Genomic DNA, 13,363 nt, shown 5'->3' on the forward strand with positions numbered 1-13,363 from the left:
GACAGGGCACTCAAGCAAGGCCCCCACCCTGCTGTCCTGGCCCTCCCACCCCTGGGCCAATGGCAGGAGTCAGAGGTTGTGACCAGATGGGGTCTGTGGGACCCAGATCCTCCCCAGTGGCCCCAAAGGCAATGAGCTCCCCACAGAGCCCCCTTCCTGTCCCTCGAGGCCAAATCTTGCTCTGGAGAGGGCCCTCTGTCACCTCCTGGCTGGGGTGGGACTGGCTGGTTCACCCCTATGCCTGACTCCCCAATTCTGCTTCTCCAGTAGGGTCCTTACTGTTCTCCGAGGGGGGGGCCGGGAGAGGAGGAGCCGGCGAGGTGCACCAGCCAACGAAAGGTCAGTGAGCCCCGCAGTCCCCAGAGAGCCCAGCCCCAGCCCTCAGCAGGCTAGCTGCACTTCCTGGGGGAAACTGAGCCAGAGAGGTGCATTGTCTCTCAGGCCCGTGGGAACTGGGGCGCTGCACCTGCAGTGCTGTCCTGAGGGCTCTTTCCAGTTCTTGTATGAAGTCGAGGCGCCAGGGCTCCGTGTCTTCCTCTGTCGTCCCGATGGCTCGTTCTACAGCTCAGAGATGTCTTTTTTCTGTGGACATGGGTCAGACCCACCCTCACAGGGGCCTGTTTCACGGTAGAGCCACTGGACAGCCGTCAATTCTGGATGCTTACGGGGGGTCCCTGTCCCTTATAAGACATGTGTGTGTTAGAGTCAGCACCTGAGTCACCCATCACAGCTGTAGAGGACTTGAGGTCATTACCCTGACTTCATAGATGTGGGGGTGAGGACTGGCCCCGTGGCTCCACAAGGAAGTCTATCCACCCCGTCTCTGAACTTGAGGTCTTGCCTTCTTCCTCGCCCTGCGAGGCTGCCTGTCTTAAGAAAGCTTTTTCCGAACACGCTTGTGGCCCTCTTACCAGCCGCCCCAGGAAGTCCGCATGGACGCCACGCATGGAGGCCGTGGAGGCCCATCCCCGCTTGTCTGGGCGGGCCGTTCCGTCTGCCTGGACTTCTGCCAGGCCCTGTCCCCTCCCCCAGCCACTTGGTGTCCCTTTAAGGTGACTCGCACAAAGCAGCCGGGCTGTCTGCACGCACACTCCCTGGTCTTCCCCTGCTCTAACGCCATCACGCTGTGTCCTGTCACTTGACTAGCTGGGCTTCCGCGCCAGGCAGAGCCCCTGTGGCCAGGCGTGGACCTTTCCCCTTGTAAGCCCCAGTGCTTTGCTGGAAGTTCAGCTCGGGGATGGACGTGTGCTCAGGACATGTCTGTCGTGGGGTCCAGGGTCTCTGCTCTTGGTTACCCGTATAGTTATGTGCCGTAGAGTCACCTGTGACTCATCGCGCCCTCTGTATGATAGCCCTGAGCCCTGTTCTACCCTGAGCCATTCTCACTGTCTCTGATGCACTGACCACCATGACCCCAGTTACTCTGTCAATCCTTTTCTTCCAGGGTACAAGGTACCCATGCAAGTCCTTAATTTGAGGAGTGGCTTGTAGTGCTTGGAGCTGCATTCTGTCAGCTCTCTCTGGATGCCCCCAGCCACCTGGGAGGCGGACTCCACCATTAGCCTCTTATCCAGAGGAGGCTGGGGCTTAGAGACGCTGGCCAAGGTCACGACGCTGCAGGTAGAGTCGCTCTATCGCCCAGGTCTTTTTTCTCTCACATCACACTTCCTCCCTAGGGAGCCAGACAAGATGTTACCAGGCAGTAAGTGCCAAATGAGCAGAGCAGACAGCTGTAGTGGCTGAGAGGAGGGAGGGCCTGCGAGGGGTGGGGGGACCCAGAGCCGCTTCTGGAAGGAGGAGGCCTCAGAGCGAGGCCTGGGGGAATGCAGCCGCTCTGCCCCTCGGGTGCTCGGAAACCAGGGTCACGCAGCTTGGCTCTGGAGCCCCGCTCAGTTTGACGGGGGGGACACTGGTGAACCATCAGACTCCCCAGCTGTGGGAGGAGAGCTGGGGTCTGCTGCTTCCCTCTCCCTTCCCTGGAGCTGCAAGGATCTCTCTTCCTTCAAGCAAGGAGCACAGTGGATAAGTGCCCGTTTGCTGTCCAAAAGTTCAGCAGTTCAAGCCCACCAGCTGAATCCCTACAGCCTGACAGCCTTGGCAAGCCTGGGAGCAGTTCTGCCCTGTCCCAGGAGATCTCTGTGAGCTTGAGTTTAGCTGTTCAAACGCTGCTGGAAGCGATAGCTTCCAGGTCAGTGAGGTGGCTGGGCGGGGGAGCGCGCCCCCTGATGCTCAGCTTTGTCCCTGCTCAGTCTGGTCCATGCTCTTCTAAGTGCACCCCCTTTTGCCCCCAGGTTTCCCTCATCCTCCCCAACTTTGCTTGAGTCATGGGGCTTCCTCTCATGCTAGTTTTCTTTCTCCCATTTGCTCATCTCTTCTCGGTTTCCTGTTTTGATTCCTTCAGGGCCCCCTCAGTCCTGGCTTCATCTTGAACTCAGCCCCTCCAGTTCTTTTGCTGAGAGACATGAGGATGGGTGGGCCCGGGAGGGTGGACACTGGCTCCAGAGTAAAGGACCCCTCTCCTCTCCTGGGAGCCCTGCACAGTGCCTGGGTGTCCAGGAATGGCCTGGTTTCCCGTGCATGGTCTTGGCATCAGGGTCCAGCCTCGGTCCCGCCTCTCTCCTTTTCTCTCCATCTTTTGTTCTGCCCAATCATTTATTCACGTGGCGGCCTTATTCTTCCACATCTTCTGTCTGCCTCTCTCTGTAATGATATTTTCTTTGACTGCAGTGAAGCTGAGGGGTGGGAGGGATGGCACAGTCAAGCCCAAGGTCAAACCGTTCTGCTCCTTGAGCCCCCTGGCTGGGCTTGTGTCTGGGCAGCTGGCCTGGTTGCTATGGAAACAGTAAGCCACCCCCCCCTCCATTTTCCATTCCCTAGAGGCGCTGTCCCCTTTCCTCGCTGGCCCTCTTGCTGTCACCCTACCTGTCCCCTCAGGCCTTCTCTGTGTCATGGTGCTCCCTCAGCCCACTTTCTCCCCGTGCCCGCCTCCCTTCACCTTGTTCTCCCCCCCCCCACCTGCCCCTGCTTGGTCCCTCCCCTTTGCTGCCCCCCCTTCAACTGGAGCCGGAGGTGGACAGAGGGAGGGATTCAGGCTGTCCCACCAGCCTGGCTGCCCTGTGGCCTCAAGAGACCGGACCTCGCCAGCTGCAGCGAGTGTCGTGCCAGGCTCTGAGCAGCAGCTGGGGCCTTGGCTTCCGGAGACAGCAGGACTGGGTCTGCGGGCAGCCTGCCTGGAGGGACAGAAGTGGGGCTGTGTGAGGTGGTCTGCAGCCTGGCACCCGGAGACACCCCCCCTCTGCTTCCACGTGTCCCCCATTTGCTGGCCCAGTTTCCAGGGAGTGGCCTCCTGCTCTTGCTGGGGCGTGGGCACCCCACTGGGACCCTGTCCTTGAGCTCTTCATATGACCTTACACTCTGTGAGGGGGGCCGGAGCATGCGTCTCCTGCCACAGGCAGTGTCCGGACCTGGCCCCTCCTGACTTCATTTCCTGTTTTCTCCCCTCTGTCTGTGCTCCGGTGGAGAAAAGATGGGGCTGGGACCCCACTTCCCAGAGGTGCTGATTCATTCTCCTCTCACACAGACACCACTCCCAGAATGTGAAAAAACCCAGCATGTCCAGTACCCTAAACACACACACACACACACACACACACACACACGTATGTGCAGACACATTCACACACGCTTACTCAGACTGCACACATTCACACCCTCACACACACAGTCACACACATGACCTCCAGATCTGTGCTCACACTCACACACATGCATTCATAAGCTCTTACACACTCATATTCACGCCCACTCACACACACGCACATGCATATTCATGTGCTTGCACACACCTGTTTTTGGGTTTTTAAAAATTTTTTGGTTATTATTATTTTGTGTGTATGTACCATCAAATCAGATCTGACTGGTACAGGAGGAGATTGTCCCTTCTCCAGCAGAGCATCTTGTGGATTCGAACTGCTCACTTTTTGGATTGCAGTGCAGCTTCTTGCCACCAGGCCACCAGAGCTTGTCAAGCACACACCCGCTTATCCACACACTGCCTCACACAGTCACACATGGACACACCTGCTCATCCTCACACACGCTTACACACACCTCCACACGAGTACACATACACATTAGAACACGTGCACACACGGGCGTACACAGCACACACATTCTTAGACACACATGCTCGTGTTTATAGACGTGCACCCACTTACACGCAGCACACACCCACACACACCCCCACACAACTGTAACACAAATGCTCGCACATACGTATTCACATGTGCTGTCAGTCACGTTCATGCACTCCTAACATACACACACACGTGCGTGTGTGCATATACACACACTCCCCAGGGCCAGGTCTGCCCCTGGCCGTCACCCGCACCACTTGCTTACACCAGCCCTCTGCTCCGCCTTTCCCTGTTCTCAGCTGAGCTACAGGCTGGGTGGTCCCACTGCCTATGGTGAGGTCCCAGGCGGTCCCCAGGCATTGGGAATGGTGGTCACTGGGGAAGTGGCAGGAGAGGGAGGTGAGCTGCACAAGGAGACCCACGGTGCCTCGGCCAGGGCAGCTACCCAGGGCCAGTCAGTGCTCCTGTCCCTGCCACATTGTGGCTGACGGGAAGAGGCCTTGGTGCTGTTCGCCTGGCCCTGTGGCAGCTTAATTGTCACTTGTCAGCGTGAGAGCCACTTAGCAGCTTCCAGGCTCGGCAGCGGGCATCAGGGTCGACTTTTTACAGGAGAACCAGCAGGGACCCGAGAGGAGGGCTGGGCGAGGAGGGCTGGCTGGCCTGGGGTGGGGGCCTTCAGGCACCCTGCTGCTGGGGGACCGAGGGCCCCTCTCTGTGGTGCCTCCGCCACTCAGCCTTCTCGCATTTCCCCAAACGCGGTGTCCAGGGAAGGAGGAGTTTGTGGCGACCTTCAAAGGCAACGAGTTCTTCTGCTACGACCTGTCGCACAACCCAATCCAGAGCAGCACGGACGAGATCACGCTGGCCTTCCGCACGCTGCAGCGTAACGGGCTCATGCTGCACACGGGCAAGTCCGCCGACTACGTCAACCTGTCCCTCAAGTCCGGCGCTGTCTGGCTGGTCATCAACCTGGGCTCGGGCGCCTTTGAGGCCCTCGTGGAACCCGTCAACGGCAAGTTCAACGACAATGCCTGGCACGACGTCCGGGTCACCCGAAACCTGCGCCAGGTAGGGGGAGCAAGGCCAAGGCTGGGGCTGCGTGTCTGGGGCAGGCGGAGGGGGAGAGGGCTGCAGGGCAGCTGTAGGCCGTGGGGTGGGGAAGACTTAGGGGTGGCCACCGTCTGGGGGGCTGCAGACGGGACAGTGGATAGGAGCTGAGGGGAGGGAATTGATGTGGGGATGGCTCATGGAGTTGGGCTGGGATCAGGTTATGTGACAGGAGGGTAACTCAGGAGGGGGTGGTGAGATGGAGCCTGCATGGGGGGCCACTGGGTGCTCTGCAGTGGGGTGGACATGGAAGTGGCCTGGGGGTACAGGTGTGGGTGTCCAGTGCTGGGACAGGCTGAGATGAAAGCTGAAGGGTGTGACAGGACATCTCAGGCCTGGCTGCTTTAGGGGTGGGCAGGGGGAAGGAAGGCCCAGCGGAGGTGGAGTGGGTTGGGGCAAAGCTGGGCAGTGCCTGCTTCTCTTTGCCCTGTCCCCTTGCCAGAAGCCTGTCCCTCTAGCACTGTGGCTACTTGCGTGGCTCCTAGGCTGCCCACTCAGTACCCATCCGTCCTGCAGCTGGGCCTCTTCTCCACGGTGCCCCCAGCCCAGCTCCCAGGGCCACTCTCTGCTCTGGACCTTGCCTCAGGGTGAGCCCTGGACCGAGAGCAGCCACTTTGGGTGAGGCCGTCTCTCCACTGATCTTCTGCTTACCTGAACCCCCTCCTCTGGCTTCCAGCCCCAAGGGGTTCCTGTCGCAAGCAAGGTTCACGCCAGTCCCTTCTTTCCAAGCCGAGAGGTAGCTGCCTGCCTACCTGTGGCACCTTGTGGTCGGCCTCTTGTCTCCTTCGCCTGCTCCTTCCGTACTTGCCTCCCAGGTGTTCAGGCTTCTTCCGATCCATCTTTCTTTTGGATCCACAAGCTGGGAGAGGGCAGTGAGTGTGCCCCCCCTGCTGGGGATACTGCCGTCTCTGTCCTTGGATGTCCCATCTCCCCTCCCTGGGAGCTAGCCTCTCCCTCCTTGTCTTCTCAGGCGTGTCATCATGCTGGTTGGCCTTCCTTCCGTTCATCATCCTTCTCCTCCTCTTCCTCCCCACCCCGATCTGTTTGATCCACTCAGTGATGGCAGCTCCGGCTTCTGGTTGACTTCCCGCTCTTCCCACCTGCTCTTACTCAGCACTGTGGAGCCATGATCTAATGGGGATTCCTCCTCCTCGCTCCTGGCCTCCCCGGCTGTGAGCCTGGTGACAAAGCCGCTGCTCCTTCCCTGGCCTGCTGCTCCCGGGCCCCCTGCTGATGCACCTGCTCCTGTGCCCCTCGTTATTGGAGGAGGGGGTGCTGGGAGGCACTCCTGCTCAGCTCGGGGCCCCCTCTTCATGTCACACCATTCCCTTGCCTGCCCAGAGGGCTGGCAGCGTCTCCTTGGTCAGAGCAAACTCAAGTGTCACAGATATATTTGCGGCCACATCTGCTTTGATGGGGGAGGGAGTTACTCTGGGTGCTTCTTGCGCTCTGTCCAGCCTCAGAAACAACACTGTCTTCTGGTTCTGCTTTGGACAAGCCCTGAGTCCAAAGCCCACACCTGGATTGTGGATCCCCTGTGGGGACCCTGAAGTTGGGGTCCCTGCCCTCCCAGAAGGAGGTGGGGGAGTAGATCAGGGGAGCAGAGCAAAGCCATGCTGAAAGGGGCCACCAGCTGCCACAGAGCCAGCTCTGACTCATGGTCACCACGTGCCAGGGTGGAACTACGCTCCGGAGCGTTTTTCATTTTATTTATCATGTTGTTGAGGACCCACACCGCAAAACACAAACTGACTCAACAGTTCCTCCATGTGCCAATTAGTGATCAATTACACTTTTCGTGGGGTCCCGCCTTCCTCACCCCCTTCCTCTGAGTTACACCTTTTCTACTTGGGAGGGTGGAGGGGCGGTGCAGGAGGGGAAGACCCTCTGTGAGGTGGATTGATTCAGTGACTGGGGTAATCGGGGTGGTTGTGTCAGAGAGTGCGATTGGTGCAGGACAGAGCAGAGTTTAGGACAGGGTTGCTGTGAGTCACAAGCGACTTGACGGCACATAACAACAACAAACAACAACATAAACTCAGGTCCTACAAGGTTCCAATCTAAATTTCAAATTTGTGTTGTGAATTTGATTTCATATACAGTAGATCGTCCTCAAAATAACATAATGTTCGAGGGAGACTTTTCCCCCCCTTAGTTAGGTTAAAGTATTATTTGATTATAAGAAAGTCAAAGGGGTACTTTTGGCTTAAAATTTAAATATTACTCCAGGGAGATTGTTTCAGGGTCTCATCCAGCTTCAGTGGCTCCAGAAAGTTTGGGCTTTAACTCCAGTTTAAAATTCTGTTCTGCATTTCCCCCCTTTTGATCAGGAGTCCTTTATAGAAATTCAGTGATGGTGGCCGGGCACCACTCAGTTCTTCTGGTCTTCTGGCAAAGGAGGTTCAAGGACACAGTTCACCACACCTTCCACATCTTCCTCCTCTTCCTGACTCACCTTCTTTATCTATTGCTCCAAGTAAATAGGGATCGATTGGTGTGCCTTGAGTGGCAGCTTGCAAACCTCTAAGAACCCAGGTACTGAGTGACACACTAAGAGGTAGACCGGAGGTACTAAACATGTCATTAGGCCAGTTAACTAGGATGTCCAAATGAAGCCATGATCTTAGCCCCCAGACATGCTCTGTCGGGTTTTTAACAGCTGGCATTTTGGAGGCAGATTGCTAGCTTTTCTTCCAAGGTGCCTCTGGGTGGATTAAAACTTCCAACATTTTGGTTAGCATTGAAATTTTGCACCACCCAGGGAAGCATATACCTTGAAGATTCAGGAACTGGAGAAATAGAAGAGGAAGGTAAGATCTGTGGCTGAGGAGGCAGGAGAAGCCACCCAGAGGAGGAGAGGTGGACCCGCCCAGCCAGCAGCCGTGAGTGGAGATGGTGACAAATGGGGAATCTTCCCAGGGAGCACAGAGTCGTGGGTCCAAGGTGGCCAGTGACCGAAGCCACCTGCCTCTGACCTTGTTCTGTGGGATGCGTCAGAGCAGAGTCAGGCCCGGGTGATCCCACAGCAGATCCTCAGGGCCGGAATGATGACGGCCTCGGGTCTGTGCCTGAGAGGCATCTTTACAAAGGTCCTGTGGGAATCTGTTGACTCCAGCCATGTCTGCCAACGTGAGGGGTAGAGTGTTTGCAGCCCCCTCGGGTTATGACGGAGTGTTGGCTGCTGGGAGCAGGTCACTCTCACCCACTGGTCTCCCTTGAGGTCTGGCCTGTGGCTCAATCCTTCCTCCTGGGTCCTTCAAATGCTTGCCTTTCAGAGCTGCTAGACTGAATTTATTGCTGACAGCACTTAACAACAACACCATTGTCTCAATAAATCAGAGACAGTGCGAACGGTGCAGGATAGGGCAAGGTTCAGATCTCTTCTTCACAGTGTCGCTCTGAGTCTTAGTGTTCAACAACACTAAATGTCTCTAGGGGCCAATGGTAGATCAGTGGTAGGATTCTTGCTTTCCATTCAGGAGATCCAGGTTCAATTCCACCTCAAGGAGCCAGCACCTGTCTGTCAGGGGAGGTTTGCACGCTTGTTATGATGTTGAACAGATTTCAGCAGAACTTCCACACTAAGATACACAAGGAAGAAAGGCCTGGTGCTCTATTTCCAAAGATCAACCAAAGACGATGCTGTGTCCGGTCCAGGATCACGGTGCAGGTGCAGGGCCGGGCAGTGATTGGTTGTGTTGTGCCCAGCATTGCCACGAATTAGAGGATGACGTGAAAGAACAGATGATGTTGACAAGTTACTTCCAGAGTAATGGTTCTCCTCCTGGGGAGACTGTGTCCCCGCAGAGTCAGGAGATGTCTTGGGTTGTTATAAATAATGATGGCTGCTGGCACCCAGTGGACAGAGACCAGGGAAGATGCTCAATGTCCCACAAGGTGCAGGACAGCCCTGGTGACTGAGAAATTGTCAGTCAAAACTGTCATTAGTGCCAGCATGGAGAAACCAGATTCTAGAGAAAGAGTTCCCCTCAAAGGAGTTCACACAGTGACGCCCTGGGGAGGGGAAGGGGCCTGTTGGGATCTGAGGGGTGCTCTTGGCTGGGAATAGGGTATTTTGAACCACAGCCCTGCCTCCCCAGGCCTCACAGGCTGGGAACATGGATGGGGAGGCGATACATGAAATGACCTCAGCTTTAGCCTCCAGGGTGGACGGTCAGGCTCTTAGCCCGCTCTAGGCCCTGCTGTATTCCCAGGATTAGAAAGACAGGGAGCTGCCCAGGGTGAGCAGGCCTCCTCTGGGTCCACAACCCCGGTAGGAAGGCGAGCTCCGGAAGCTGGAGGAGACAGAGCTTCCCCTCCTCTCCCTGCTCCCTGAAACCTGTCTTGGAAAGAAGTGCAATCAGGATGTTCCTTCGAAGCAAGAATGGCGAGCTTCCGTCTCCCCTACGTTGGGCGAGTTATCAGGAAGCAGGTCCCTGGACAAGCACGTTGTCTTAGAGCTGCTCTGATACCACAGTGCATGGCTTCAGCAAACAGCAATTTACCGTCTTACAAGTTAGGAAGCTGGAAGTGGGAATTCAAGGTGTCAGCTCTAGGGGAAGGCTTCCCGCCCCTGTTTTTCGTTTTCTCTCTCTCTTCCCACTCTGGTCTCTTCTCTCTCTCTCTCTCTCTCTCTCTCTCTCTCTCTGTTTTATTATTTTGTGTGTGAGTGTACCGTCAAATCAGATCTGACTGGTACAGGAGGAGATTGTCTGTCCCTCCTTTCCCGGCAGAGCATCTGGTGGATTCAAACCGTGCGCTTCTGGGATTGTAGTTGCAGCTCCTTGCCACTAGGCCAGCTCCCCTTCTCTCTCTCTCTCCTGATTCTAGGAACCTGCCTTTAAAGAATACACGTGGTGGTGCTGCGGTTTTCCCCTCTCTGCTCTTACCTTCAGTGAAATTAAAGATGTTACAGGTCACACCCCAGGGAAATTCCCTCACATCAGCTCAGTCTGCTGGTAGGACCCCAGTGGAGGGTCAACGAAAAAGAGGCAGACAGACCCTCAGTGAGATGAATTGATGCAGTGACTGCAGCAAAGGGCTAACAGGACAGAGACGAGGGCGACCCAGGAGAGGACAGGGCTCAGAACTGTTGTTCATAGAGTGGCTATGAGCTGTACTCAGCTTGACAGCAAACAACAACAATCCTTTTACAACTGTTTGCTTACCGGATTATGGTAGATAATCTGTAACTTCCACATGACATCATTGTTGTTGTTATGTGCTGTTAAGCTGACTACAACACACAGCGCCCCTGTGAACAATGGCTCTGAATTTTGCCCGATCCGGAGCCAACTTCACCATCCAGAGATGGTGCACCTGACCCCATGGACACAGTCACGGTGTCAATCCACCCCATCCAGGGGCTTCCTCTTCTGTGCTGATTCTCTACTCTTCCAAGCATGAGTCTTTTTCCAAGGACCAGTCTCTTCTGGACCAGTCCTCCTCACTTCTTACATTATTGTCGTTGTTATGTGCCGTCAAGTCAACTGTGACTCATAGCAACCTTTGAACAAGAGCTCTGAATCCTGCCCCGTCCTGAGCCGGTCTCACAGTCTCCGACACACCTACCCCCCAAAACCCCATTTACTGTATCAATCCATCTCGTCAGAGGTCTACCTCTCTTGCACCATCCTTCCACCCTCCCAAGAATGATGTCATTTCCAAGGACTGGCCCCTCCAGGCAACATGCCCAAAGTATGTGAGCTGGAACTTCAGAATCCCTGCCTCTGAGGAACAATGTGGCTTCACCTTCTCCAGGGCAGACCTGTTTGTTGGGTTTTTTTGTTTGTTTGTTTGGTTGTTTTTTTTAGGCAGTCCATGATATATTCAATACTCTTCTCCAGCACCACAACTCAAAGAAATCAATTCTTCTGTCATCCTCATTCATTGTCCAACTCTCTAGGGCGTAGCAAAGTAATTACAAAGACCATGACCTGGATCAGGCACAGACTGACATCGTTGCTTCTCAGTACTCTGGAGAGGCCCCTGACAGCAGATTTTTTTCCAATGCAATTCATCTTTTCATTTCCCAACTATTGGTGCCAAGGATGTTGACTGTGGAACTGAGTAAACTGGAGTTGTTTACAATCTCAATCACTTCTCCACGTATCATGGTGCTGCCAGTTGGCCCAGTGGTGAGAATCTTTGTTTTCTTGATACTGAGTTTCAAACCCATACTGAAGACAACAGTCCTTGACCTTCTGTAGCAAACACTTCAGGTCCGTCTCAGTTTCAGCGAGCAATATTGTATCATCGACATAGCGCAGGTTGTTGATGAGTCTGCCACCGATCCTGATGCCACCTTCCTCTTCATAGATTCCACCCTCTCAAATAATCTGTTCCAAAATCAGATTGAAAAGGCATGGAGGCAGGACCCATCCCTGATGCACTCCTTTCTTGATTTTGAACCATGCAGTGTTTCCTTGCTCTGTTTTCATGACTGCTTCCTGGTCCGAGTATAGGTTTCAATCCAAGACCAATATCACCTTTAGTAAAGTTGGTGACTTCGAGTTGACTGTGACTCGTAGCGACCCTCTGGCCAGTAGACCTGCAGTGTGTCCAGTCCTGTGTCGTCCTCGTCATCTCTGGTACGCTTAAGCCTCTAGTTAGAGCCACTGTGTCTACCCATCTGCGTGACTCTCTTGTTCTTCCACCGACCCCTGCCTCTCCCGGCGTGAAGAGGAAGACCTTCAACCAGATGGGCTGGCACAGTGGCTGCACCGGTGGGCTCCAGCAGTGCCGGCGAGGCTGGGCAGCAGCGGGCAGTGCTTCCTCTGTTGTCCTCGGCTTAGCTATGGGTGGATGGCATCTAAGAGCAGCAGCTCTCTGGACGAGGCGACTGTCTCTGGAGTCACCATGGAGCATGGCAGTAGGGACCAGAGGTGGCTAAGGCGACACCTTGTCTCTTTTCCCTCTTCCCACTCCACTCCTGATTGAAGCCACTGTGACCAGCAGAGCCTCCTGAGGGATCTTTGCGGGAATGGTTCCCTCTGAGGATTCCCCAAGACCTATTTTTAATCCTGGGCCCACTTGCCTCCTGGCCGCCTCCCACCACCAGGCAGGCGGCATGGGCTCCGCAGTCAGCCCAGAACTGGGAAAACCAGCTGGCTGCCTGGATCTCCCTAGAGCCCGCCCTGCCAGCTTGGATGCTGCCATTCCTCAGGGCCCACATTCCCAGGAGCTCGCTGGCACCGAGGATGGGGCCCCGCTGCCTGCCTAGGCTTTGAGGTCCCTCCTGCCTTCCTTTTCTTCTCCCTAACATGCACCCACCACCTTGCCTTAGAAATAACGGGGCTCTCCGTGCTGGTCCACGGGGACTTTCTAACACCTCTCATTGTGTCACACTTGTCTCCTGGAGACCTCCTCACCTTCCTTTCTGCCTGGTGGCTCCACCCAGACCTGGGGATTGAGTCGGGCTGGGTTCAAATCCAGTTCTGTCCCTAGATGTTGGAGTGGTTTGTGTATAAGAGTTGCACAGCCTCTCTGAGCAATAGCTTCTCACCTGCATCATGGCAACAAACCTGAGGAACTTGAATTGTGGTGCACAGACATACACATATGTTGTTATGTGCTGTTGAGTTGAAAACAACTCATAGCTGACCCTTGAGCAGTTTTTGAGGTTGTAAATCACATGAGAGGAGATTGTCCATCTTTTTTCCTGTGGACCAGCTGGTGGATTTGAACTGTGTGACTTTGCGTTGGCAGTGCAACTCCTTAACAGAGCTCCCTACACCCCTCCCCATCATGTATATATGAGGAGTCCTGGATGGCACCAATGGTTTAAATGGTGCCTAACTAAAAGATGAGTGGTTCAAACCTACCTGAGGTGCCTTGGGAGACAGGCTTGTTGATCTTCTTTGAAAATACTGTGGATCCCACCCCATCCCCCAACCCTGCCTTGATAAGAAAATTCTGGAAAATACCAGTCCCACCATGGTCTTCACAGTTACTTGCTATGCATCAGAAAGCTGGATAACGACTAAAGATAGAAAAAGAATTGATGCCTTTGAGTTGTGGTTCTGGAGAAGAGTCTTGAACATACCATGGCCCTCCAAGAAAACAAATAAGTCTGTCTTGGAGAGAGTGAAACCAAGTTTCTGCTTGGAGGTTAGGATTTT

At 54.9% G+C, this 13,363-nt stretch overlaps 1 protein-coding gene across 2 annotated transcripts in view; it reads left to right on the plus strand.

Moving 5' to 3' along the window:
* NRXN2 (neurexin 2) overlaps positions 1-13,363 on the plus strand; it is a 121,353-nt gene that overhangs the window by 24,622 nt on the left and 83,368 nt on the right. Inside the window, exons 4-5 of one of the 2 annotated variants that reach the window (XM_006901479.1) lie at positions 268-339; positions 4,903-5,204. In XM_006901479.1, coding sequence (XP_006901541.1) covers positions 268-339; positions 4,903-5,204 — 374 coding nt within the window. Of the gene's footprint in view, positions 1-267; positions 340-4,902; positions 5,205-13,363 lie in introns of those variants that run through there. The other variant, XM_006901480.1, reaches the window with a different exon arrangement.

Source organism: Elephantulus edwardii, unplaced genomic scaffold (genome assembly GCF_000299155.1).
Source record: "Elephantulus edwardii isolate Elephantulus edwardi_28Jun2011 unplaced genomic scaffold, EleEdw1.0 scaffold00328, whole genome shotgun sequence".
Lineage (NCBI taxonomy): Eukaryota > Metazoa > Chordata > Mammalia > Macroscelidea > Macroscelididae > Elephantulus > Elephantulus edwardii.